General features: G+C 43.9%; 1 protein-coding gene across 3 annotated transcripts in view; it reads right to left on the bottom strand.

Moving 5' to 3' along the window:
* Window positions 1–3,401: 3,401 nt before the first annotated feature.
* Window positions 3,402–25,017, bottom strand: part of runx3 (RUNX family transcription factor 3) — a 37,616-nt gene continuing 16,000 nt past the window's right edge. For 2 of the 3 annotated variants that reach the window (XM_041855318.2, XM_041855319.2), the window contains exons 4-6: window positions 19,194–19,358; window positions 11,107–11,178; window positions 3,402–4,990 (exon numbers count right to left, since the gene is read on the bottom strand). In XM_041855318.2, coding sequence (XP_041711252.1) covers window positions 4,482–4,990; window positions 11,107–11,178; window positions 19,194–19,358 — 746 coding nt within the window. In that variant the 3' untranslated portion in view covers window positions 3,402–4,481. The remainder of the gene's footprint in view (window positions 4,991–11,106; window positions 11,179–19,193; window positions 19,359–25,017) is intronic. The other variant, XM_041855320.2, reaches the window with a different exon arrangement.

Here is a 25,017-nt window from a genome sequence, read left to right as displayed (position 1 = left end):
AGAGTTAGGGATTGTGGGTATTGTATTTCAGGTTAACCGCAGAACTCATCTGATATCAGACCACCCTATGAGAGAGTGTGTTTAATCCTGTGAGCAGACTTCAAATGGGCCAAATAGATGCCATCAGCACTGCATAAATTAACACCCAACCTTACAGTGGAAAAGAACGCTGACATTCCTAACTTTTGCTCTTTTGTTTTGTAACAAGTGACAACTTGCCAAGGTGCACTGTGCTGAGGTTGCCAGGGCGGTGTCGGATTCCTGGGACGTGCTTTATTTACGCCCTGGGTACCGCCGTGTTGACAGCTGTGGCGTTTGTGAGGCACTGAGGAGTGTGGGTAATTTGCCAGTGAGAGGCGTACTGATGGTAGACTGGGGGATAATTAAGAGGGAAGGCTTGGGTAATGCGCCGCCATTTAGATGATGAGATGACAACACAGAGCGAGAGAGGGGTTTTGAGGGACATGGTATCAATTGTATTTCTGGGTCTAAGCCTAAGAGGGCATTGGATGAGAACATAATTTGCCAGAAAGGAATGAATTAGAATGCATTGAGTTTGATTAAACTTTGAGATGTTTTCCTGCTTTGTTCCCATATACCTTACCTATTAGTCTGCTGAGGCGATCCTGTTTGTATTTCTAGGGGTTGAATTATAACCTTTGCCTACATGTTACCGTGTTCACTTTCAACACCTTCACTTTGCTAATCATGGAGGTATTTACAATCCAGACTTTTCAATATTGAATGTCAGAATTGAAGAAGTATTATCTAGTGGAATGTCTTTGCAGTGAAGCTAATCATGTTGAAGAATTTGGTCGTAAATATCTTTGAGACACCTCCAGTGTTACTCAATGGTTCTATTGTGCTATAGTGTTATAACTTGTGTTGACATAGCTTTTCTCCTCATTAGGGGTAACTGAAATACATGTATCATTTTGTCATATTATAATTAGAATAAAAACAACGATCATGAGAAAAATATGAAATTGATGTTTTTTTAATGAAAATGGTTAAAAACTACATTATCCGCACACTTTACAAGCACTTAATACGAGTTTTTAAGGATATTACATGGATGAAAATTAAATTAACATATCAGCTTCAGACATACATGCTTTGAGCATTAAGAAAAAGGAACGAGAGCAAAATGAATTAACATTATGGTATAACAAAATGAATTAACATTATGGTATAACAAAATGAAGAGGAGCTTCTTTAAAATATACATCAAAAGATCCAACAGAAAATATAATACAATTAAATTGTATAATTTGGCCTCCCTGTTTTGCAAATGTCATATGATATACACACAACCTCTTTCATAAGAGTTGTGGACATTTTGTCTACAGATCTTGGAAACCAACCAAGGCTTTACAAAATTTACCACAAATAATTTGTGTAAAATAACAAATCCAAACTTGTAATGGAACAATTTTACAGGCATTTCTTTGGTTTTGATATAACCACATGATATCAGGTACATCTTTGGTTTCTCATAGCTGCATGAATGTTGCCCAATCTAAATGTAGGCCTTCAAACCCGAAGGGATGAGTAGGAACACAGTCTAGGACATGCAATTATTTCCCTCCACTCACCAGGAGATAGAAATTAATCTTTATATTATTGATGGTCTTGAACACAATTAAGGCATAGGGAAGTAGATACTGTATGTCAATAGAACCATCCCTAATTGGTATAACATCGTCTCCTAAGAAGCCACAACAAGTCTCCTCCTCCTCTTTTTCACCAAAAAACCTCCACCAGTTTGTAACATGGGACACCTGACACCATGACTTAATTAAGTGGCTTAGCACAGCTCATACGAAGATGCTCTGTCCTGACATCTTAATCCTGGGCAGAGCCCTGAGCTGCTGGCACTAATGATCAGTAAATTACAATAGAAAGGAGATAAATCACATTCATAAAGGCTTCAAAGGACTCATCTCATGCAGAACAAAGGGACTTGTGCACAACAAGGGCTTGTTTTTTGTTAGGATTGCCCATGTTGTTGGTAAGAGGATCACACTTTGACCTCCCTCCCCTCTCCTATTTTCATCCCTACACTCTGTGTCCCCCTGGGGTACAGGGATCATGGCTGTGACAGCATGGGAAAGGCCCTTGGGACTGTGAGTGTGCAGACCTGTACCTTTACCTCTGTCACTGCTCAATCTACTGTGGTTCCAGTAAGGATATCAGAGGCTTGTTCTCATATGAGCGGCGTGTGTTTGAAAATGAGCTCACTTCGTCTCCAATGTTTTGTTAGTCAGTCTATTCAGACATGCCAATATGGTTTGAGATTAGGCCAATTAAAGTCTGAGGTTTCAGTCGTTCTTCGTACAGGTTAGTATCTTTGTTTGATAAACAAAGAAACAAGATCTGCATAGCCACATAACGTGGGTTGGATTGACAACTGTGTGCCTTAGGTATTTAACAATTTTTCTCTCTCTCTGAAAGGGAAATCTGTGTACATAAATGTCTATTATGATAATTTATTGTTTAAAACAGTGCAAAGAAAAATTAGAACAATGACTTTGGTGCCTCAAGGAGGCTGGGGGGGATCTTTATAATTAATGTGATTGGTGAAATTAATGTTGGGATCTGTGGTTCTAATGGTGGAATATCATGAAAGTTTTTAGTGCATCGAAGCTACATTGGAATACAAAATAATAACATTAAAAGTTTAGTTTTTTCATAATTTAGAAGCAATATATTACACAGATTCTAATTTTTATATTAAACAACAAATGAACAAAATAGTTAGATAAAAAAGAAAAGTTAGAGAGAAATGATAAATGATTTTGGGCATAAATGAACATTTCCTCAAATTTGGCTCAAATAAATATAAAAAAGTAAACTGTGTTATCCAGTTCAAACATACTATACTAAAACAGTTTGCGTACAGAATGAAAAAAATACGCTGAGTGTACAAAACATTAACAACACCCTCCTAATATTGAGTTGCACCCCCTTTTGCCCTCAGAACAGCCTCAATTCGTCGGGGCATGGGCACCTTGACTACAAGGTGTCAAAGCGTTCCACAGGGATGCTGGCCCATGTTGATTCCAATGCTTCCCACAGTTTTGTGAAGTTGGCTGGATGTCCTTTGGGTGGTGGGCCATTCTTGACACACACGGGAAACTGTTGAGCGTGAAAAACCCAGCAGTGTTGCAGTTGTTGACACAAACTGATGAGCCTGGCACCTACTACTATACCCTGTTCAAAGGCTCTTAAATCTTTCGTCTTTCCCAATCATCCTCTGAATGGCACACATACACAATCCATGTCTCAATTGTCTGAAGGTTTAAAAATATTTACTTGACCTGTTTCCTCCTCTTCATCTACACTGATTGAAGTGACACCAATAAGGGATCGTAGCTTTCACATGGATTCACCTGGTCAGTCTGTCATGGAAAGAGCAGGTGTTCCTAATGTTTTGTACACCCAGTGTATATATTATAAGTAAAAATAAAGAAAACAGTCCAAGAAACTAAAACAACAGGAATCCATAAAATTCCTGCTTAAAAAAAAAAAAAACTATTCTCTGCTAATGTCCTGGACAGTCCTCAAAATATCAGCTATTGTTTTACTGCATAGATTATCAATACATTAACGACTTTACAGGGGAGTTTCACTCAAAGACATCATGTTGTTCATTAGGAATAAGCATTGCTTACTGTACCACCAAGGACTGATCCATCCTAGTTCAGATAATACATTAAATTGTTTTTAATGATGTTTCATGGACTGAAGGGTGAATCTCCAAACCTCACACCAAATAAAAGCTTCAGAATCAATTGTCATGTATACATTAGCAATACAGCCACAAGTCATCTAGGACAGGTTCTGAGTCATTTGTGAAGCAAACATCCTATTTGACCTCTGTTATCACTTGACAGTCAAAGGCCGTTGAGGCAGTACAGTCACTGGTCTGGACGCTTAGCTCGTAATGCCAAGAAAGGTACTGTCATCTGAGGGATAAGGATCATTTTGGTCTTGTTGGCAAGTTAGCCACAATAGCACTAGCATTTTTTCAGCTGCATAGAGTGAATGGCTGTGAAGGTTTCGCCATTCATAGTCTTTGGTATGCATGTTGTACCGGTTTCAAAAGATCCTGATATATTACTATGGCTTTTTTTGTTGTAACACCATAACATCTATTTACAGTGATTTTGCATTTCTTACTCATCAATTGAAAAGCATGAGATTTGTATGGCTTTCAGAGCCTCAGAGAGTAGTCCCTGTCACAGTGCAGGGTATACTCATGGCTTGCATAAAGGCCATTTCTGGCCATGGCATTCTGACAGACAGTGAATGTCTTTGGTCAACTAGGAAAAGGGTATGAAGCGAGTGCTGGAGAAATAAAAGACAAACATGCAGCATTTCTTTTTGGGGGGAGGATTCATCTTTTTTTGTTCATTCATCTTCTTTACTTTTTCTCTTTCTTTCTTATCTCTCCTGCGTTTCCTCTAGCTGTCTGACAGTCAGTAAGGCCTCCAGACAGACTCGTCCATGCGTCCAGACCCGCTCATAGCCGTAGGGGAGTTGCTGTGGCTGCCGTCTGCCTCCACCCCCTCGCTCTGGTTGCTCAGGCCCTGGTTCATCAGGCTGTTGCCCCCTCCAGAGGCTGAGACTCCAGAGCAAGGCAGCAGGCGGGTGGGGGAACGCTCACCCCCGGTCCCGGTCGGGCCCACCATGGAGAACTGGTAGGAGCCGGACCCGGTGCCGTAGTACAGGTGGTAGGGGGAGGTGTTGGACTGGAAGTGGCTGCCCTGGTTCTGGTTTCCCGGGTAGGGCGGGGGCAGGTAGGTGTGGTAGCGGGAGGAGGCAGACATGCCCGTCACACTGAGGCCTCCAATGCCTGTGCTGGAGGGGTTGGTTGAGTAGGTGAAGGCCCCTGGGTAGTGCATGCGTGGGTCCGAGAAACGGGGGTCGGTCAGCGGGGACAGAGAAGGGAAGGAGGTCCTCTGGGGGAAGAGGTCAGCGGTGGGACCTGAGAGAGAAACAACATATTTGGTTTAGAGACTCCTGGCGCACATAGACCCACTCATGGAAATGTTTGAGTCAAAGTGAGAAAGGGAGAGTCAGAGTTCCTTCCTTTGACAGGAAGCTGTAGTAAAGTACCACATCCCCAACTGACAGTGTGGGCCTCCAGTCTACAACCCTGCAAACACTAGCTAGCTAGAAGTAATAAACTGAGACATCAAGCTGTGACAGCACATCACCACACAGCTCTGTTCACCAGATGAAATTATGAGTGTCCTCCCTCTCAGCCTTAGCATAGCCCTCCTACAGAACCCTACCAGCTGAACCAGAGTAATGTACAGTAACAGTGTTATCTGTTATTTGGAGGAATGAAAAGAGGCATTGTCAGAGCAGAGTGGTGCTTTGAGTCAACACTGACAGCTTGTTGTGCAGCGTGTGCTGTTGTGTAACTCTACATATTGTACTTTACACTGAAGAGTGGGAACAGGAAACTAAAGAGCTAACCATCACATTCAGACAGAGGGAAGGAGGTAGGGAAAGGGGGAGAGGGAGAGGGAGATTTCTACGTATTTGTGTATTTTGTAAAAGTAATGCAAGCCGTATCAATGTCACATTCTTGTCAGTGCTAAACTATCCTGAAGTGTAGTCGCATAGGTAACACAGCACACAAAAGCCAGCTGTTTTGACTTAAATTTCACAGCCAAACATTCCCTAATTTATTCAACTGACAGAGGAAATTCAGATCTTGCTCAACGGTTTGACTCTGCAGTTTTCCTTGCTGGGATTTGGGGCAACTCCTGTCACCAGCATATTTCCTTAAGCACAACACCATACTCCCCCACAAAAACCCATGCATGACTGTAGGGTTAGGCTGATCTGGCAGTTCTTTCCAAATGTGTGTGTTTCAAGTTCCAAGTTTTAGTGTGTGAAATGTGAAATGCCTTTCTTGCAAGCTCTAAACCCAGCAATGCAGTAATCAATAACAATGCAATACTAAAAATAACACAAGGTAGAACAAAAACACACGATAAATAAAAATAAGAAATAAGAACATGAGAAAGTAAAAAGTTATATACAGGGTCAGCCAGTTCCTGTGTGTGTGTTTGTCCCTTAGGCTTCTCATTCATCTGGTAGCTGGCTGTTCTGGCTACTGTATGCTGCCACCTACTATACTGTAGTAATTGGGTTTGATAGGTGCATACAGGGACAGATGCACACACCATGCATTTAATGTATGCACCTAGGCCTTCAGCTAGTCTACCTGTGGGATCAGTCACGTAGGGAACCCATAAAGGCTCCACTTACAATTACCAATATTGACAATAGTTATTTTTTCTTCATTCCGTGTGATGTAGGCTTCTGAAAACCAATAAACTGACGTTTAATATCTCTGTTAAACGGACTACCTTTGTATTTATTTTTGCACTGTCTCTATGCACACTCACAGGACTCTACACACTCACACACGCTGACACAGACACTTCAACACACACATAACATGCACACACATTTATACTGACTCTATACACACATACAGTCACATACAACCTTCATTTACGCTGCTGCTAATCTGTTTATCCTGTATATAGCTTCTTACTTTCCCCTGTTCTTCTTTCTTTTTTATTTCTTGTCTGTTTTGTTCTACCTTATGTTATTTTTAGTACTATATTGAGTTTGCAAGAAAGGCATTTCACTGTACTTGTGCACGTGACATTAAAACTTGAAACTCTCTACTCGATCAGTTTAATTTCTTTTTGGCAGGCAGTCAAGAATGAAGGTTTGCTCAGGGTGCGGCAGTCAATCACCAATGAGAAAGTAGGCCAACGGGAGCTATAGAACACCTGACAACTGTCACTCATCTCTGAATCATGTCTGACGGTTTTCTTGTTACTGTAGCCATGGTTTTGGAATAAGAAATATATGTTTTATAATATTAAATATGTAACGTAGGCCTATATCTGACTGAGACTTTTATTATGGCATCGTCATTTAGACTTTATGTTATGGATTTTTGTTCTGACAATACCCTTCACCTGTGTCATCATTGGTAAATCTCCCCATCTTGCTATCCTACTGCAATGGAAGGCTTTCGACACCTTGTAGAGTCCATGCCCCGACGAATTGAGGCTGTTCTGAGGGCAAAAGGTGTTCCTAATGTTTTGTACTCTCAGTGTATGTTTTAATCTAGATGTACATAGGGTAATGGGCTGAATGTTGGTCTTGTCAGCAGAACTGTTTGTTGCCTGTAGCGTGGGCGATTTTCTAGGACATAGGAAAGAATGGCATATGTGTACTGATGAATAGTTAGTTATTGAGTAAGGTGGGCATGCAGGTATGCATGTACGCTCTGGAATTTGATTGACTGACTTGTCCTGTGCTGTGGCTTGGGGGAGCTCAACCTACATTGTGAATGCCAACAGGTGTGACGTGGTTCCTTGCACCTGCCACGCACGTGCACACACACACACACACACACACACACACACTCACACACACCCCTGTCTGAACCTACTCATTTGTTTGTCTGATTCTACTGGATTTGGTTTTGATGGGCTCAGTGTTCCCACATGACTCTAGTATAAAATGTGGATTTGGATGACAGAGAAAAGACAGACTGTATTTGTGAAACAGCAAGCGCTTGCACGCCACAGCCCCGAGGGGGGAAGATGCTGAACTTGCGTGCCACAGTCTTGTTGAAATGTCTTTCCCCTACGTCTGGAGAACTGGGTCCATTTTCAGCAACAAAAAAATCTGTTCCTTTGCAATTTCCACGGCTCCTGCTTTCTTTTCTCAAGAACACATTTATTTTCTACAGTTGAAATTCTCTTCCTTTTCGGATGAAGTGGGGTTAGTGAGGAGGGTTGGGGGGGGACAGTTTCTTTTTCCAGAGTCTACCAGGCACCAGAGTCGGGCCCCGTATCTGATTTCACGCAAAGAAAATCCAAACCTTCAGCTGCTGTTGATTCAGTATAAGTGGAGTCGGCCCACTAATTCCTACCGGACTCCCAAAAAGCTCTCTCTCTCTCTCTCTCTCTCTCTCTCTCTCTCTCTCTCTCTCTCTGCTCTCTCTCTGTCTCTCTGTCTCTCCCTGATAAATATAGGCTTCAGGGTGGAGCCTGTATCTGTGGCACGGGGACTTGATGGCTCTGGCGGCTTTGGCCCACCCCACACATGATCTCTATTTAATTGTCGCCAGTGGAAACGTGTTGACTAAATTGCGGCGGGGAGAGGCTCCTGTATTTCGTCAGGGGAAACTCAACTGGACACTTATCACAACACCTTAATGGGGTTGTGTCCTGTCACAACCTTGGCGGTCGGCCAGCCAGAGAGCACCCACCACCACTTTTCACCTCTCAGCAGCTCAGCTGCTCCCTCTAGAGGAGAGGGGTAGATCAACAACTCTCTAATCACACACAGAACCACAGTTTTGCAATCTTCTGTTAGCTACCCTGATCCACACACAGCCCCCTCCTCGTCTCTCTGCCAGCTAATTATAGGCTGAGGCTCTGCGGCTCCGTGGCTCCGTGGCTCCCGGGCTCTGGGGCTGTGGTAACAGCCGGGCTGTGGGTACAGGGGAGGAGGAGTGGTGGCTCTTTGGTCCTGACGCGGCCTAGTTGGTAGCAGCGGCCCACCCCACACATGATCTCCATTAGGCTCAGCTGAAACGTGTTGACTAAATTGCAGGGACAGGAGAGGGGATGGACCCCAGAGGGCTAGTTGGTGCGGCCCGGCGTCTGTGATGTTCCCACTCTAAAAGGGGTGGCGGCTGGGAATTAAGTTTTTTTTATAGAGAACACAGTGTTCTAGCGCGCTCCTTCCTTTCCTTCACTCTCCTCTCTTTCCCTTGCTCCCTTGCTTGTGTGCGCGCTCCCATATTGAGTTCTGGACCGGGGGAAATCTCTCTATGTCTCTCTCTCACTCTCTGAGGTCCACTAGTCCACAGTCAAGCGTGTAACCCAGATATGGAGGGAGGTTTGCCTCATTTGCTTACGGGAGAAACTGATTTTGGTTGTTAACATAAGGGCGAGCTGAGGTCGCCAGCGAGGTGTGTGTGTGTGGAGGGGTTGGGGATGCAAATCCAGGCGCTCACCTGTGAAATGTTTACTTAGGCTGAATGCAAACTGTGACGAGCAGCGCCCAGGGAATGGTGTCTCAGGCAAATAAGTGGAGGGGTGGGAAAGAGGGAGAAAACCTCAGACCAGGCTGGCCCAGAGAGAGATAGATGGAGAGAGAGAAATCTCTTCTCCTTTCATCTCCTTCTCTCAGACCGCAGCCAGAGAGGAGTGACTGTCCCATGCTTCCCAGACCATCACTGATTTGAGAGTAGATTTGATTTTTTTGTGATGAGTGGTGAGAATGAAAAGTTATGTTACGAATGCTGAGTGAGATCTTGACCAAACGCCACAAGAATAGTCAAAGTTTGGCCAAGAAATACAATGCCAGGGAAATAATGTTGGTCCACAAGCCAAAGAATAGGAGACACAAATAATCCGTAGATGTTTGTTTAAGCGCTTAGGCCTTGGGGTCGGAGCTTCGCATCTGATGCAAATAGCCTTCACCTCTTACCGTGGCTCTTCTGAACTAGAACAACACGGTCAACAACCCCAAAGCCCTCTCCATGGCAGCCACTGTAGCATGTGAGCCCAGCAGGTTTTGCATGGCCCTACCTATCACTAGCAACACGATTGAGGCATTAGGGAGTTTGTGATGATAAAACACCAAGATTTTCCTAATGCATCAACGAACCAGATGTGATTTATGAGTTTGGATTTGTTAACTAAATGGACTATGTTGTTTCCTTGTATGACTTATTGGTAAAGAGTTAATGAGTTCTGGCCAGGTGGCATGTGCACTCCTAGATATTATTATTGATCGTAATACTTTAATAATCTCTGTCTCTCTGGAATTGGATATGAATTTCATAATTAGACATTAGGACTTCTCCCCACTACCTTTAGTCCCCATCAAACGTCAATTCCACTTTTCACACCCTAGTGAGTATCTTGTTCTGAAGTGAATATCTGGCAAGTGAATGTCTCGCTCGCATAGTGTCAAAAGTAAATATGTAAATCTATGCATTCCATCGCCATGTACATTCCATCTTCTAGTCATTGAAAAATGATGAAACTGCTGCGTTTTGTTTGGAAATCATTGACAGTCACATCTAAAGTCTGTTTTACAACAGGGGCTTTCCCTTATCAAACCTATTGAAAACAGTGAATTTCCTGCAAGCCTAACTGATGAGTCATACAGATAGGGCTGAGTATGAGGATCATCGAGGAGTAACATTGAAGGGTGTGTGAGCAGATGACTCAGCAGGTCTGGTGCAGTGTGCTTTGGTGGTTTCTGGGAAGAGAATGGGTGGGTGGCTGAGTGGCTGTGGGGCAGGAGAAGAAAAGTGCCAAAACACCAGGGAGGGAGGGAGGGGGTGTTCAGGAATGTTCTGGGATCCAGAGCTCTGAAGGCAAACCAAAACGCATTCCCCAAAATGTCACAACGAGTGGAACGCCCTTTGCATACCCTTGGTTACAGCTCTTCCACTATCTCCATACTAATTCCACCTTGTCAAAGAGATGATTGATTGACTATTGATATGAAGCAGAGTGTTTCAATTGTTGTTCTCAGCTACTCTTGAAGATGTTGGATAGTGTGAATTGGCTAGGGTGATGATGTGTATGTAGTCCAAGCCCTCTCAATCATCCCCTCTCTGTATTTTTCCTGCCTGTTTTCTCAGACTAGTAATTATGGCCATCTCTTATTGCTCACCACGCCTCTCGTACTGCGCAGTGATTGGGCCTTGCATGTTATGATTAAGCCTCAGAAACCAACAAACAACACTTGCAAACATATTTCCCATATAGGCCTGCGCACACATACACACACACAGATATGACTCACGCTGAAATGCACATAAAACTGGGGTCATCTAAGGAGAGCGGGATGCTTGTTTACTTCCTACTGCTGTGGTAGGGTGTGTGAATGAGAGAGGCCGAAAGAAAGACATAGAAAACCCGAGCGAGAACATGGGAAAATAATATAGAGAAAGCACAAGTGAGAAGTAAGGCGACGTAGAGTAGTTTGGGATAGGGGCCCCAGGTTGAGTAGATATAATATCTCTCTTACTTGACCATCTGAGGTCGTCCTCCACCTTGCATGTCTTCAGAGTTGGTGGGTCAATCTGGTCAGACCACAGGGCTGCAATGGATATAGATAGTATGTGTTAATTAAGGAGAATTTAGACATGACACTAGCCTGACACTACTGTAGTCTGGGCAGGTATGATAACAACCTCAAAACATGAGTGTTTCTAATTCTGATGCACAGTAGAAGTGCAAGAGGATTAGAGAGAATAGTTTCTGGTTATGATTCTGTAGTTCTGTGCGCATACTGTGTTCGAGTGAGGGGAGTGCAGATCTCTTCAATGCCCTAAAAAAAGCCAGCAACATGTCAAAGTCATCTGAGTATGGTGGTTTGGCTGTCTACCTGTGACAGGCCTGCCTGTGCTGACTGAGCAGAGAGGAGGGTAGAAGGGGAACTCTCACTGGAGTGAGACTGGAGAGAGGGCTTGGGAAAACAGGGCTGAGGGGCTGATGGAGCTAACAGAGATATTTTGGTCTCTCAGGGGGCTGGGGAGTGGAGGAGGTGTGAGGCCTTTGTTGGCCTGTCCAGTCAGCCTGTCAGGGAGAGAATAATCCCTACTGGCGCAGCGCGTGAGACCCTCGTTCACACTCAACGGCCACACCGCAGGAGGCTGATTTTGACATACTTTTTGTGCGTATGGAACATTTCTGCAATCTTTTATTTCAGCTGAATACACTGTATACAGTATACACTGAACAAAAATATAAATGCAGCATGTAAAGTGTTGGTCCCATGTTCCCTGAGCTGAAATAAAAGATAGCAGAAATGTTCCATATGCACAAAAAACTAATTTCGCTCCAATTTTGTGCACAAATTTGTTTACATCCCTGTTAGTGAGCATTTCTCCTTTGCCAAGATAATCCAGCCACCTGACAGGTGTGGCATATCAAGAAGCTGATTAAACAGCATGATCATTACGCAGGTGCACCTTGTACTGGGGACAATAAAAGGCCACTCTAAAACACAATTCCATAGAAGGCTCAAGTTTTGAGGAGAGTGCAATTGGCATGCTGACTGCAGGAATGTCCACCAGAGCTGTTGCCAAATAATTGAATGTTAATTTCTCTACCATAAGCTGCCTCCAATATTGTTTTAGAGAATTTGGCAGTACGTCCAACCAGACCACGTGTATGGTGTCGTGTGGGCGACCGGTTTGCTGATGTCAACGTTGTGAACAGAGTGCCCAAAGGTGGTAGTGGGGTTATAGTATGGGCAGGCATAAGCTATGGACAACGAACACAATTGCATTTAATTGATGGCAATTTGAATGCACAGAGATACCGTGACAAGATCCTGAGGCCCATTGTCATGCCATTCATCCGCCGCCATCACTTCATGTTTCAGCATGATAATGCACGGCCTTATGTCGTAAGGATATTTACACAATTCCTGGGAGCTGAAAATGTCCCAGCTCTTCCATGGCCTGCTTACTCATCAGACATTTCACCCATTGAGCATGTTTGGGATGCTCTGGATCGACTTGTACAACAGCATGTTCCAGTTCCCACAAATATCCAGCAACTTTGCACTGCCATTGAAGAGGAGTGGGACAACATTCCACAGGCCACAATCAACAGCCTGATCAAATATATGAGAAGGAGATGTGTCACGCTGCATGAGGAAAATGATGGTCACACCAGATACTTACTGGTTTTCTGATCCACGCCCATATCTTTTTTTAAGGTACTGTATCTGTGACCAACAGATGCATATCTGTATTCCCAGTCATGTGAAATCCATAGATTTCGGCCAAATGATTTTATTTCAATTGACTGATTTCCTTATATGAACTGTAACTCAGTAAAATCTTTGAAATTGTTGCATGTTGCGTTTATATTTTTGTTCAGTATATTTGTATTGCAGTTTTGACATGAACATACAGTAACTAAGGCCTGGAGAGTTCCTGGTTATGTCCCTGGTTCTAGTCCTGCTACAGTAACACTACACTATAGTATGAGCTGAGGAACAACATCCTAACCGCTATATTAGCAGTTGTGATCCTGACCTTGAGAGGGGCCAGGAACAGGGGGAGGAGGTGGAGGGGAGGGGGGGGGTGTTCACCTATGCCCACACTGGGCCTAGGCTGGCTGGGGCTGGGGTGTGTAAAAGCTCTCTCACCCCCAGAGCTACTCGACTTCCTCTCCAAAGGCCCGGATCAGCACTTAGCCTCTGAGAGGTCCCGCGCTTTGCCCCACAATGGGAAATTCTTACACATAAATGGGGTTATTCAGAAAGGCTTCGAAGCAGCTGGTGCGATCCGCTCAAGAAAATAAACATTTCCTTCAAATATTTTGATTGGCCGGTGGACAACGTCAATACCAGCGGCACAGATTACCCCTGTTAATATGAGGCTCAGCCTCCTGGGCGGGGCCAGAGATTGGGGGGAAGGGGGTAGGTGCATTAGGGGTAGAAGACGACGGCTGCGTCACAAATATGAACGTTTTTGGGGTGGCGTCACTGATGGCTGGGAGGACACAAATAAACATATGCTCTGCTTTTGAAGTGCAGTTAGAGATGAAAGGACGTCTGCTGAGACGTTTCGAGCCAAGATGGTGTCTGTCCTCGTGACTCCGGATCCGTCAGCGCCTCAGAGACATGTAATGCGCCTGTCGTAATGAAGCGTGTCATTGAGACACAGTGAATGCCGGGCCTTGTGCTGGCTTCCTGTTTCGCTTAGACCCTAGGCGTCGCCATGGAGAGAGAGAATGTGAGCGCGAGCAAGAGAGACAGAGTGAGAGGGGGAGAGAGAGAGAAAGACGCCAGCGAGGAAGGGAGAGAGAGAGAGAGCGAGTTAGAGGGGAGGAACATGGCCTTGGCTTAGCTATGTGGGACACTTGATATGTCTTTTGAGCCCTCACTTAAACATGAGTAAAAACAAACACATCGACTGAAAAATCCTATGTTCTATTTGAGAGCCCCCCACCCTCCCTTCCCCCTCTCCCTCTCCTCAGACTCAATAGAGACTGTTCAATGCGCACATGTAGTTTCTGTAATTGCTGAAATGTAAAGCTCGACCAGCTCTGATGTAAAATTATAACTAACACAAACAGTTGAGTCTGGTAAAAAAAAGCTATATTTTCTATTTTTCCTGCTTAATGTGGAGAGATGGCTTCAAAAGATAATATTTTTTTTAGTGGAGAACAAAAACATTTTCAGTTTGAATAATTCAGGTCTAACTAAGGTCACAAAAAGAGAGTAACCACAAGTGTAGCTCTTAGGCACCATAACAAATAAACCCCATGGCTACCATTGATATATTATGTAAATACAGTGCTGGAGAAGTAAAACAGAATCCCTCGTCGCTGGTCTGGATTCCCGCTAGTTTTGGTTGTGTTTGGCCTGAGAGCTCCTTTCCTGTAGGGGTTTGGCACGGACCAGCATGCATTGCTGCCCAAATGGAGCTTGGAGCCAACAGCATCTCTACCAGGCTCACAGCATGGCCACCTCTCTCTGGTCTTGTCCTGACAGATAGTCAACGACCCACAGACCAACACAATGACCTAGTAAGCACATCTGGTACTAAACAGAGACATTGGAGCACGATGCTTTGGCCTTTTCCTTTATAAGCATGTGCTTTGTGCCTGGCTGCCTGCTCCAGGGACTGGCATACTTGTTGTGTCTTACAGTGACTCTTTGTTGGTTCTAATTGGTTGATCATGTCCTGCTGGGTGTTAGAGTGGGTTTGAGGTTTGAGGTAGACAAAGATCCAGGATCAGATTACCCAACTCCACATCCTAACATTTACCATTAGGAGAATTAAATAATATCTGACCCTAGACTAGCGGTTAGGGGCTCTGGGTCTGATCAGGGCTGTTTGTGGTAGACTAGAGACTGGAGCAGGCATTCGCTTGGGGGGCCAGCCGGCTTGTTTATGTGGAGTAAACAGTGTGGTCACTGTGGACAGGAGAGGAGGGGTAGGACCTCCCTCTAGCTAGCAGGACTTTCACAACCAGAGAGAATCCGGGATAGATTCACCTGTTTGACATTTCATCACAGCAGAACTGCTGCAGATATATGCCATTGGCACAGTTTTGGTTTATTGGTGGAGTATCTACTGTAACCACCAGTAAATTGTTTTATTTTGACCCCTGCTATTTGGGACCTATTCCATACAGGTGCCATGGCTTAGCATGCCACCTTGTGAACAGTATTTTATAGAGCCATTATTGCATGGAACTCCGTTCCATCTCATATTGCTCAAATGAACAGCAAACCTGTTTAAAAAAAAAAAAAAAAAACTATAAAGCAACACCTCATAGCACAACACCTCTCCCCTATTTGACTTAGATAGTTTGTGTGTATGTATTGATATGTAGGCTACGTATGCCTTAATAGGTCTATTAATATTCTGTATTATGTCATGTTTTGTGTGGACCCAGGAAGAGTAACTGCTGCTTTTGCAACAGCTAATGGGGATCCTAATAAAATAAAATAAAAACCATTATTAACATACAGTACATTCTCTGAAGCATTACAAGGAGCATCCTGTATTATCATAGCCATCATAAAGGCCTAGATTTAATGTGAGGTTACCATAACCCCAGAACTGCAGTCTCCTGGCATGCTGCCTTGCCAGTCTTTAGTGGGGGTCTTAACCGGGTGCTGAGATGTGGTTCTCCTGGGCACCATGGAGGTGGTCCTTTGTTTCCTGCTCTGCTAGAATCATTAAGAATATATTCCTCATCGGGATAGGGGAATTAATACAACTAGAGTGTGTTTTATCACTCACAGCCAACACACACACACACTTTCCTCCACACCACAGGTTTATTGGGTCCTCATCAAAGCAGTGAGCACTTGACTAGATGACTGAAAGTTATGCTAGTATCTGATATTCATCTCCAGTCAGAAAAACACAGGTGTTGGAACAAATAGCATGTTAAATGATACCACCTCAAAAGGCAAAATACTTTATTTTGGATGATTTAAATTGCTGCTGTCTTTTTTTCTTAACGCATTTAAGTTAAAAGAGCAGCTTTGTTCTGGCGAGCTTGTTAAAGCCCCTTGTTTAGTTTACTCTCCTTTTGAAAAGGGAAAGAGGAAAACTGGAATCGCCAGGATTATGTCTAGCGTCTCGTTGAAATCTAATACTTTGTCTGGCTGGTAAGACTGGTATGAACTGTAGACTTTATACCCAGGATGCTTTAAGGAGATGGACAGCATTCTCTGAATATCATTAAAACACACATACACATCACCTGACATTTAGAAAACCAGAATAACAATTTTGGACCTGATTGTCTGAGTGTGGGATTTGCTTGACTGCCCTGGCAGAGCCACACACACAGCTCCCCACACGCCCTCCCGTAGGATCATTCCTCACAGCAGGCTCACCTGTGGTCACGGCTGAACAAAAACAAGCGGCTAGCCGAGCAAGCGTAGTGTCTGCCAGGGATTGAATCCTGTCACTGCATGCGCTGTAATGAGCTCTTAATTATCCTGTCTGTCTAGAGCGCTAGCAGAGCTTGCAACATTGGCACGTAACTGTGTGTGTGTGTGTGAGTTTAGCAGACGTCTCAAAAGCGTTGTGTTAACAAAACTCAGTCTCTATTTCATGGCTCAGACAACAATATGAAGCGAAGGGCTTTAGTAGGAGATGATATTGTATTTTCTCATGTTGTTGTCGGCTGGAAAGTCAAGGTTTATGTGTGGATAATGAAAAACATATTTTGCAAGATGGGAATCAATTTAATTATAAAGTGTTGATGGCTCATCTATTAACCTGTGATCCTCTGCAAAATTCAACTGCCTGCGACGGCTGCCAAAAGCAGAGTGTGTCTTGTTTATATGTAAATACATCCCTGTTTCTAAATGTATTTATTTCAAAGGGTACTATTTTAGTTTGAGCTGTGTTTGTAGTTGCGTGTTGTCTAAGATGCTATATATGCATGGAGATGCCCAGTGATCTATGTCATAGCGTACATATAAAGCCTGTGTAGACAGTAGGTAGCTGAGAGGAGGGAAAATGTATCTTCACTGTTATTGAATTATTTTAGCACTAGTGCTGAGCTACAAAGTCTTGATGGTAATATCAGAGATTAAGGTGTGTGGTTTTACAGTCCTCCTCACACACACACACACACACACACACACACACACACACACACACACACACACACTCTTCCGAGAGGGCCCCTAGCACCTGGCGGGTGTTGTGTGGAATCAGTTTGGAGCTCTATGCCTCTCATCCCTGACGGCTCTGAGCCACATTAATGTGTTGTGTCTATGCTGGAGGTGTGTGTGCGTGTGCATGTGTGTTTGTGTGTGGGGGTTGTGCATGCATGCGCCCCACATGTGTTTGTGAGCGCGCCCAGTGTGTGTGTGTGTTCTACTGGTGTGGGTCTTTGAGATCTGACAGGCCTATAAAGAGGTAATTCCTGCCCTAATCCTCCTGCAGCTAGGCAAACGTGTGCAGAGCACAGCGCTTTTCTTCACATGCCATCCCAGCATTGTCTGTACACCTCTCCTGCTAGACGGGAGGAATTTGGAGATATTAAGCAAGCCCTTATGGATAAGTCCCTCTGGATAAGCTTACCTGCCATGGCCCTTCCATTGGCAGACAACATGCATTAAAGAAATGTATTGTATCTGTCTAGATTCCAACTACTCCTGGTCCTACTGGTCCACAGCACTGGTAGATGATGTTCCTTGGCCATGTTCAGTACATTACATGGCACTTATGGGGGAACAACAACATCAGTCAAACTAAATCAAAGCTGGTGCTGATAACCACAGTTGTGTAAGCTCAGCTGTAAGATAGGTAGGTCCACCGTGGTGAGTCAGGAGCACAAGGTTAAACCCCATGAGAGATACACTTCCACCCACAGAGAGCAAAACACTCCTAAACACACTGATAGCAACTCATTAACTGGGAAGGAGCCTTACTCTGTCTGTCAGCCCTAACCCCCTGCATGAGAACTAGGGAGTGGGTGGGAGAGGACAGTGTGTGTGTGTGCCTTGTGTGTGTTTGTGTCTGTGTGTGTTCGTGTTTTGTCTGCACACATCCAGACATGCCATCACATTAAGAAGCTCTGACATATGTCTGAGAGCGAACCTCCACCCACGTACCCCCTCTCCCCTTAGACACACACACCTCCTCCCCCCTGTCTCCACTGCAGATCTGCCCTGTTGTGCCAGTCAGTCTGAGACTGACGTGATTGCGGAGGTAGCAGGCGGCTGTGAGATTCCTGAGGCTGTAGAGTGGTGTGGTGAACCAGCCCCAGTGCCCTCGCCAGGCTGTTTGGCAGTAATCAGGGTGCCACCTGGCCCCAGACTGGATCCTGTGACCGACGCAGGGCATCCGGGGACAGAGCTGGCGTGAGTGAGCGGCCCCTGCCAGTAAATGTACTGGACCCTCCCCCAGGTCTGGGCTCTCATATCAGCAGGGAGGGTTGTACTCAACCTGGGGCCTCAGCCTGCCACATACAGGCTAATTCAGCCCATAGAGATAAAGTTAGAACAACACCGTCAGTTCATTATATGTCACAGTCAGATCATACAGGCTAACTCCGCTCATAACACCACAGCCACGAGCTGTTCACTCCCTTTCCGTCGGGCAGACGATATCGGAGCATGAGTTCTGATACCAACGGGCTCAGAGACAGTTTCTATCTACAAGCCATCAGACTGCTGAACACTTGAACTGGACTGAACACCTGCTCTGACTCTCCGCACCTTAGCATGCACGCACACACATACTGTATACACCCCTGTATTATATTTATGCTAAAAATTTTATTCTATTCTACTGAGCCATTTACTTTATGTTCGTATTCTTATATTTTCTTATTTCTTATTGTTGTTTCATTGTCGAGAAGGAACCTGCAAATAAGCATTTTGTTGGACGGTGTATACCATGTGTATCCTGTACATATGACTAATAACACTTGAAACTAATGGCAAAGTCAGCTCTCACTGTAGGCAGGGAGAGGCATTTGTAGCGCTAACCCCTATATACAGTGCTGTAGCAGAACGTGGAGTGTTTTGTGATGAGTGAGCAACACTGATTTGGGACAGACAGTGTGAGTGAGTCAGTGTGATAGTTATTCCTGTGTGGTTAGCGGTCCTACCTTGTATCTGGGACTGGGTGGAGGGCCCGAGGTGGCTCTGGTGCATGGGCCGGGGCTGGGGGTTACCAGGCACCATCCTCAGGCTGGCCCGCTGGTAGCGCTCAATCTCTGTCAGCCTATCAGAGAACTGCATCTTCTGGGGGTCCTCCAGCTTCACCCTGTGTCCTGAAAGAGAGAGAGAGGGAAAGAGAGGAGAGCCAAGTTACCACCTACACAGCCGGGAAATCATGGCTCTTTATTATTTTTCCCTGGCGGTACCAAATGGTCAAAAATAGTAAAAGCAATAACACATCCAAATGCTAGGTCTGCTGTAATATTTGAGTTTTCTTTCCTCAGGTCTCTCCATTGGCACCAACAGTTTACAGCTTATTAGGTTTTGTGAGTGTTTGTTTAGAACTGGGATGGTTATATTGGCAATGGCATCCCCATTCTATTCTAAGACATAATTAGTGTGAAAACAAATAGTACAGTGACCAAATGATATCAATATGAATAAAGGCCACTGTTCGCCACCAACTAATCTGATTATTAATAGAATGTTGACAGGCACTGGACTTGTGGTTCAGCTAAACTTGCACCTGCCTTTGCGTTATAATCAGATAAATGGCTACATGCTCCTAATAGCACATTCATATAGGACTAATTTAATAGCACTAATACTCCAATGTATAACAATAGTACTAGCACAATAATATAATGATATTTTGAAATAGTTTAACTTCACAGCATCAGCAGATTCTTCCAATCTATCCTCTTGTCCTCTACCTGTCCACTCAGCAGTACTACCCCAGTACAACCCCAGACTGGGTCTACTTATCGAAATAGTGACTATACTTCCTACAGCGACTCAGGTCTGACCAAGCAGTTACTCAGTGAGGGAAACACCCAGGAATTGCTCCTAGACTATAGTACTCATCAGACTGGAACACACTGTGTGGACGGGTTGCGCATATGTGCGTGTGTTTGTGTGACGAGAGAGGTGGGAATGTATGAGAAAAAGCATATTTGGCACCTCGAATACACCTGATCTGAACAAGACTTGGAAAGACAAAACACTACACTCAAACCTGAATCACTTTGATATCTCTTCCTCAGAATAGTTTTCCTTAAAAGTTATACTTGAAAGGCTAATTCAATGCAATCTCTCTCCATCTTATTTAACATGTGGTGTCACACACACACACACACCACACACACACACACACCTAAATGCCATACGTGAGTCCGGATGAGGGACGCCTCTAATGGAGGAAGGGATTTAAATGTTACTATCAATGCAACAAACACGTCTGAAAGAACATGTAAACATTCTGTGGTTTTCTCCCTGGATCTCTAATGCGAAGTAATGGCTAGATTTGAATATTTTATCACTATATAAAGGGGGCCAGCAGACGGACTGATATGGATTTTGCCCATCCTCTCTCCAGACTGACCAATGGGCAATATATCTTCCCTCCCTGCGACTTGACCCATGGGTAATGTATCCTCCCGTTTACCGCTCTAGAGATCACTCCCTCTTCTCTTTACAATATAGAATTCCCTATCTCGCACCCCCCCACTACCCCCCTGCCCCCTTCACACATACACAGACGTACACACATCAATGATGTGGACTGAGCTTGACTCCCAAGTAGACTAGAATAGTCTACAATGCTTCCAATGATGCAGACACATTCAAATTAACACTCTCACATGCATGCACATAACAAAACATAGTGTGGGTGATGGGTATTTATCTATCGCACAATCACCTCCCCCTTACACACACCAACACATTTCCACTTGCAGGAAACAAAAAAACACCCACACATGTATACTCACACTGGGATCAACACCCTCCCCTGTGTGTGTGTGTGTGTGTGTGTGTGTGTGTGTGTGTGTGTGTGTAATCCCTTACATGTAAAGGATTACAAAAAACTAACTGTAATCCGTTCCGTTACCAGCAAAAATATTGTAATCCGATTACAGATACTTTTGAAAAACTAGATGATTACTTCTAGGATTACTTTTAAATTCAGAAAGGATGTTTATTTGACACCTTTCTGTTTTCTCAATGACATTCAAATGAGCATTGAAAAAAGACGCAAGTTTGTTTCCGCCTGAGTGAGTCTGACCACAAGTCAGAGACCACTATGATGGCACACCAAATGCGTTTGATGGATCACTGGAAAATAGCAGTATTAGGCTTTAGTAGGCTACAGTCCAAGCTATGTCTTCCAATGGTGCGACCAAAGATTTTCCAACTTGAATAAACGTGGTGTAGCCTACAGGCGATACGGATATCACTTATTATTGATGTGAATCACACTGCTGCTCTCTCCTTTAGCTATTTGCGTCTTACGGATTGTGGTTGTTGTGGATGGCTGTTCACAAATGTGTATGTGTATTTTAACCCAATAATGGTTGAATTTATTAAGTTTAAACTGCCTATCAATCATTGTTTTTGCGACCAGTGCGGATCCAAGCCTAAGCAATAAAAGTTTGAAGGAGTTACTCCTTTAAAGTCCTCCGAGGTATTGTGCTCAATACTGTCAACAACTAGTTTCATTTAAGAAGACTAGTGGGGCTTTTATTGTTCAATCTAATGCGTGCTGATAAAACAAAATCCATAGGCCTAACGGACAAATGCTCAAACTTGCACACTTTTGATAGACTTAAACATCTGCATATATTATCAAGATATCAAAGTGTCACCAACAAAAATGTAAACAATAGGTCTATAGCAGATGCAGTATACGGCATTAATCTTTCACATTCAAATAGCACTTTTCGGTAGTGCTCAAAGCATGCCATTCCATGAGAGCAGCATTTCTTTTTCAACTCGAAGCAATGAATCCAATCAGTCCTCCATGACAACTAAATCATAAACAACAGAGTATGCTAATAAGTCCTTTAGTTTTGGGGTTATGCTCAGGTAAAACAATTTGGCTAATCTATATTTCTATATTTCCAAGTCCTATTCTTGAAGATCAAGGGGTATTAAATTAATTGGAATGACTGGACATCTGACAGACTTTGGATTTTAATGTAAATATACAATTGTATTATTATTATTATTATTTATTATTATTATTATTATTATATGTCGTAGAAAGCAATGGGTTAGAAGAAGCCTGCATAACCAACCCACAAAGTAAAATGCAACATCCATTTATGGCCAGCTATGTAAACTCTAACATTGATTTATCCTGCAATAGATGTCTTTCAATTGGTAATATAAATGTTTGTCTTATAATGCCTCTTTAAGTGAAAGTAATCTAAAAGTAACGGAAAGTAATTACATTACTGAGTTTGGGTAATCCAAAAGTTATGTTACTGATTACAATTTTGGAGAGGTAAGTAGTAACTGTAACAGATTACATTTAAAAACTAACCTACCTGTGTGTGTGTGTGTGTGTGTGTGTGTGTGTGTGTGTGTGTGTGTGTGTGAGTAATGTGTCTGAATCCGGAGACCAGGGCTGTCGGACATCTCCAGCTGTTTGTGTTCCCTGTGTTGGAAGTCAGACATGAAAAAAGTAGTAGGATGCAGTAAAAGTGAGTGACCCCACCTATACACCCACCATCTCACTATGACACAGGGACACAGTCTACTCCAGACACACCCGCTTAAACACACGTATACTCACACACTTTTACAACTAGTATCTTGTTATTCACACTCTTCTGAACCCAGTCCCCCTCCCAGTCCCCACACCATCGAGAGGGAAAGTGGGACCCACACAGGCAGGCACAGAGCCTAGCTGGCTCCATCTCCCACACAGACACTGTAGCTACTGTCTGCTCCACCCCAGAGCAGGGGAGGCCAGGAGAAACGGCCCTCCAAATATAGACCCATATACGTGTCCTAGTGCAGTTATTAAGAGATTTACACCACCTCAAACGGCTGAGGTCAGGGAAATGATACATCCAGCTCTGTGGAAGAAGAAAAAAACAACCAGGGGAAAAAATGTAGAATTGGTCACTTTTTCTGTGGCCTGTGGTGGTCTGGGATGAATTGGTTGGCGCTTTGGGGATGAAAGTGATTGTACCGCATGATCACAGACACACACACAGCAGTGGCAGGGAGTGTGTGGCGACACACTGTACTCTACTTCCAGTAGAGGGTTTGGCCAGCCATGAGAGAGAACCATAGGAGCAGAGCTGAGGCTTCATTAGGACCATGCCTGGTGCTCATTACCCCAAACCCCACAGTTACTGTTAACACCACCAATCAACTCACATGGTGGACTCTAGCTCTCCTCTCTTCCCCCTCTTCATTCCCCTCTTTCTCCTCTTCTCTCTCTCACCCTCCCTCCCTCTCATTGACTTTTTTTATATAAGAGAAAACTTCATCAGTTTCCCATCTGGGAGCTAACACATTTTATACAGCAACCTTCCTCCTCTTTTCTTCTCTTAGATATCATCACCACTTTAAGCCTCATAGAGAGGAAATGGATTGGTGCGATGGAGGGAGAATGGATGATTTGCTTTTCTAGTCCCTGTCTTGGCCTTGGTTTAGAGACAGACAGTGCCCTTGGCCTGATGCTGTTCAACACAGTGTTTAAACATATTTTCAGGTCTGACCCCAGCTTTTCCATGAGTGTGTCTGGTAGACCGACAGAGGTTGACTCCCACTTTACAGGGTCTTGACCATGGGTTTCTGTGTACTAAGGACCCATTTCGGAGGGGAGTCTGTGGTGGGATGAATATTTTATGTGTCAGGGTGCACTTAGGAGAGAATGCACCGTTTTTTCTCTATGATATCATAACCACAAGATAGAGCTGGGAGATGGAGGCCAACGGGGAGGCAGAGATGATGTGGTTCAAACACCAGCGCTCAATACATGGAAGAGGTAAAATGGTTGCCAGAAGCTGTAGATTTACTAGCTTCCTCTCTAGATGGCTGTTGCATCATCTTAGAGCATTATGAGGACTGTGAGGAACAAATAAAAAGGTTGATATAAAATGTCTGGTATTAACGATGTATTGAAAATCCATTTAACTGAAAATCTCTTTAGAAATAATGTCTGTGCCCTTACCACCCAGCGTTTTTTTTTTTTTTGCCCAATACAATACAATTTTATCAGCAGATTAACTAAAGACATAGGGCCTTGATTTCCCCAATGTTTTTAGTGTTCTTCAGAACATGTAGATAGGTTCAAGTATAACAGATAAGATACATCAGTGTGGGAAACTGTCCCTGTGACTGGTCCCTTTGAATTTAAACACTGAAGAGCAAAATGATCAACCTTGATCGCCTACACATTGCATTGAGCCACAAGGAGCAGGATGATTAAGGTTAGTATTTGGGAATTCTAGACCTGTGGGCAACTCTTACTCAGAGCTCACAACCCCTTCAGACCAGACGAGCCGATCTCAGCAAGTCCCGCCCTAACCCTCTAAAGACCATATCAGTGGAACACAGAGACAGTGTTTGCTCAGAGAGTGCTAATGACAGCTCATAAACACTGACGGGTCCAGCTGAATGATCACCCGATACGGCCCCTTTCCTCCCTCACCCCTGTGCTGCTGCTTTTTTTCTAACATTGAAAGAAAGAAACATATGTTCCCTTCCAAAGAGAGACACATTAAACACAAGCTTTTTTTAGTAAAGGGCTAGGCGAGTTTTCAGGGGCAAAGTGAAACTCTATCTGGACTGCAAAGGGCAATACGTGCCTTGGCCCAGACCCAGGTCTGTGCTGAATATATTTGAAGTGTAAATATTTGTATTCGTCGTATACATGGACTTGAAAGGCACTTGATAACCGACTATTGGTTGAGTGCCTATATAAGACTGAAAACGTCTACAGCACCTCTATAAGGACTATGGGAATTTCCATGTAAA

Source organism: Coregonus clupeaformis, chromosome 29, assembly GCF_020615455.1.
Source record: "Coregonus clupeaformis isolate EN_2021a chromosome 29, ASM2061545v1, whole genome shotgun sequence".
NCBI lineage: Eukaryota > Metazoa > Chordata > Actinopteri > Salmoniformes > Salmonidae > Coregonus > Coregonus clupeaformis.
The sequence above is the reverse complement of the archived record's forward strand: the minus strand, read 5'-3'. Positions and strand labels throughout refer to the sequence as shown.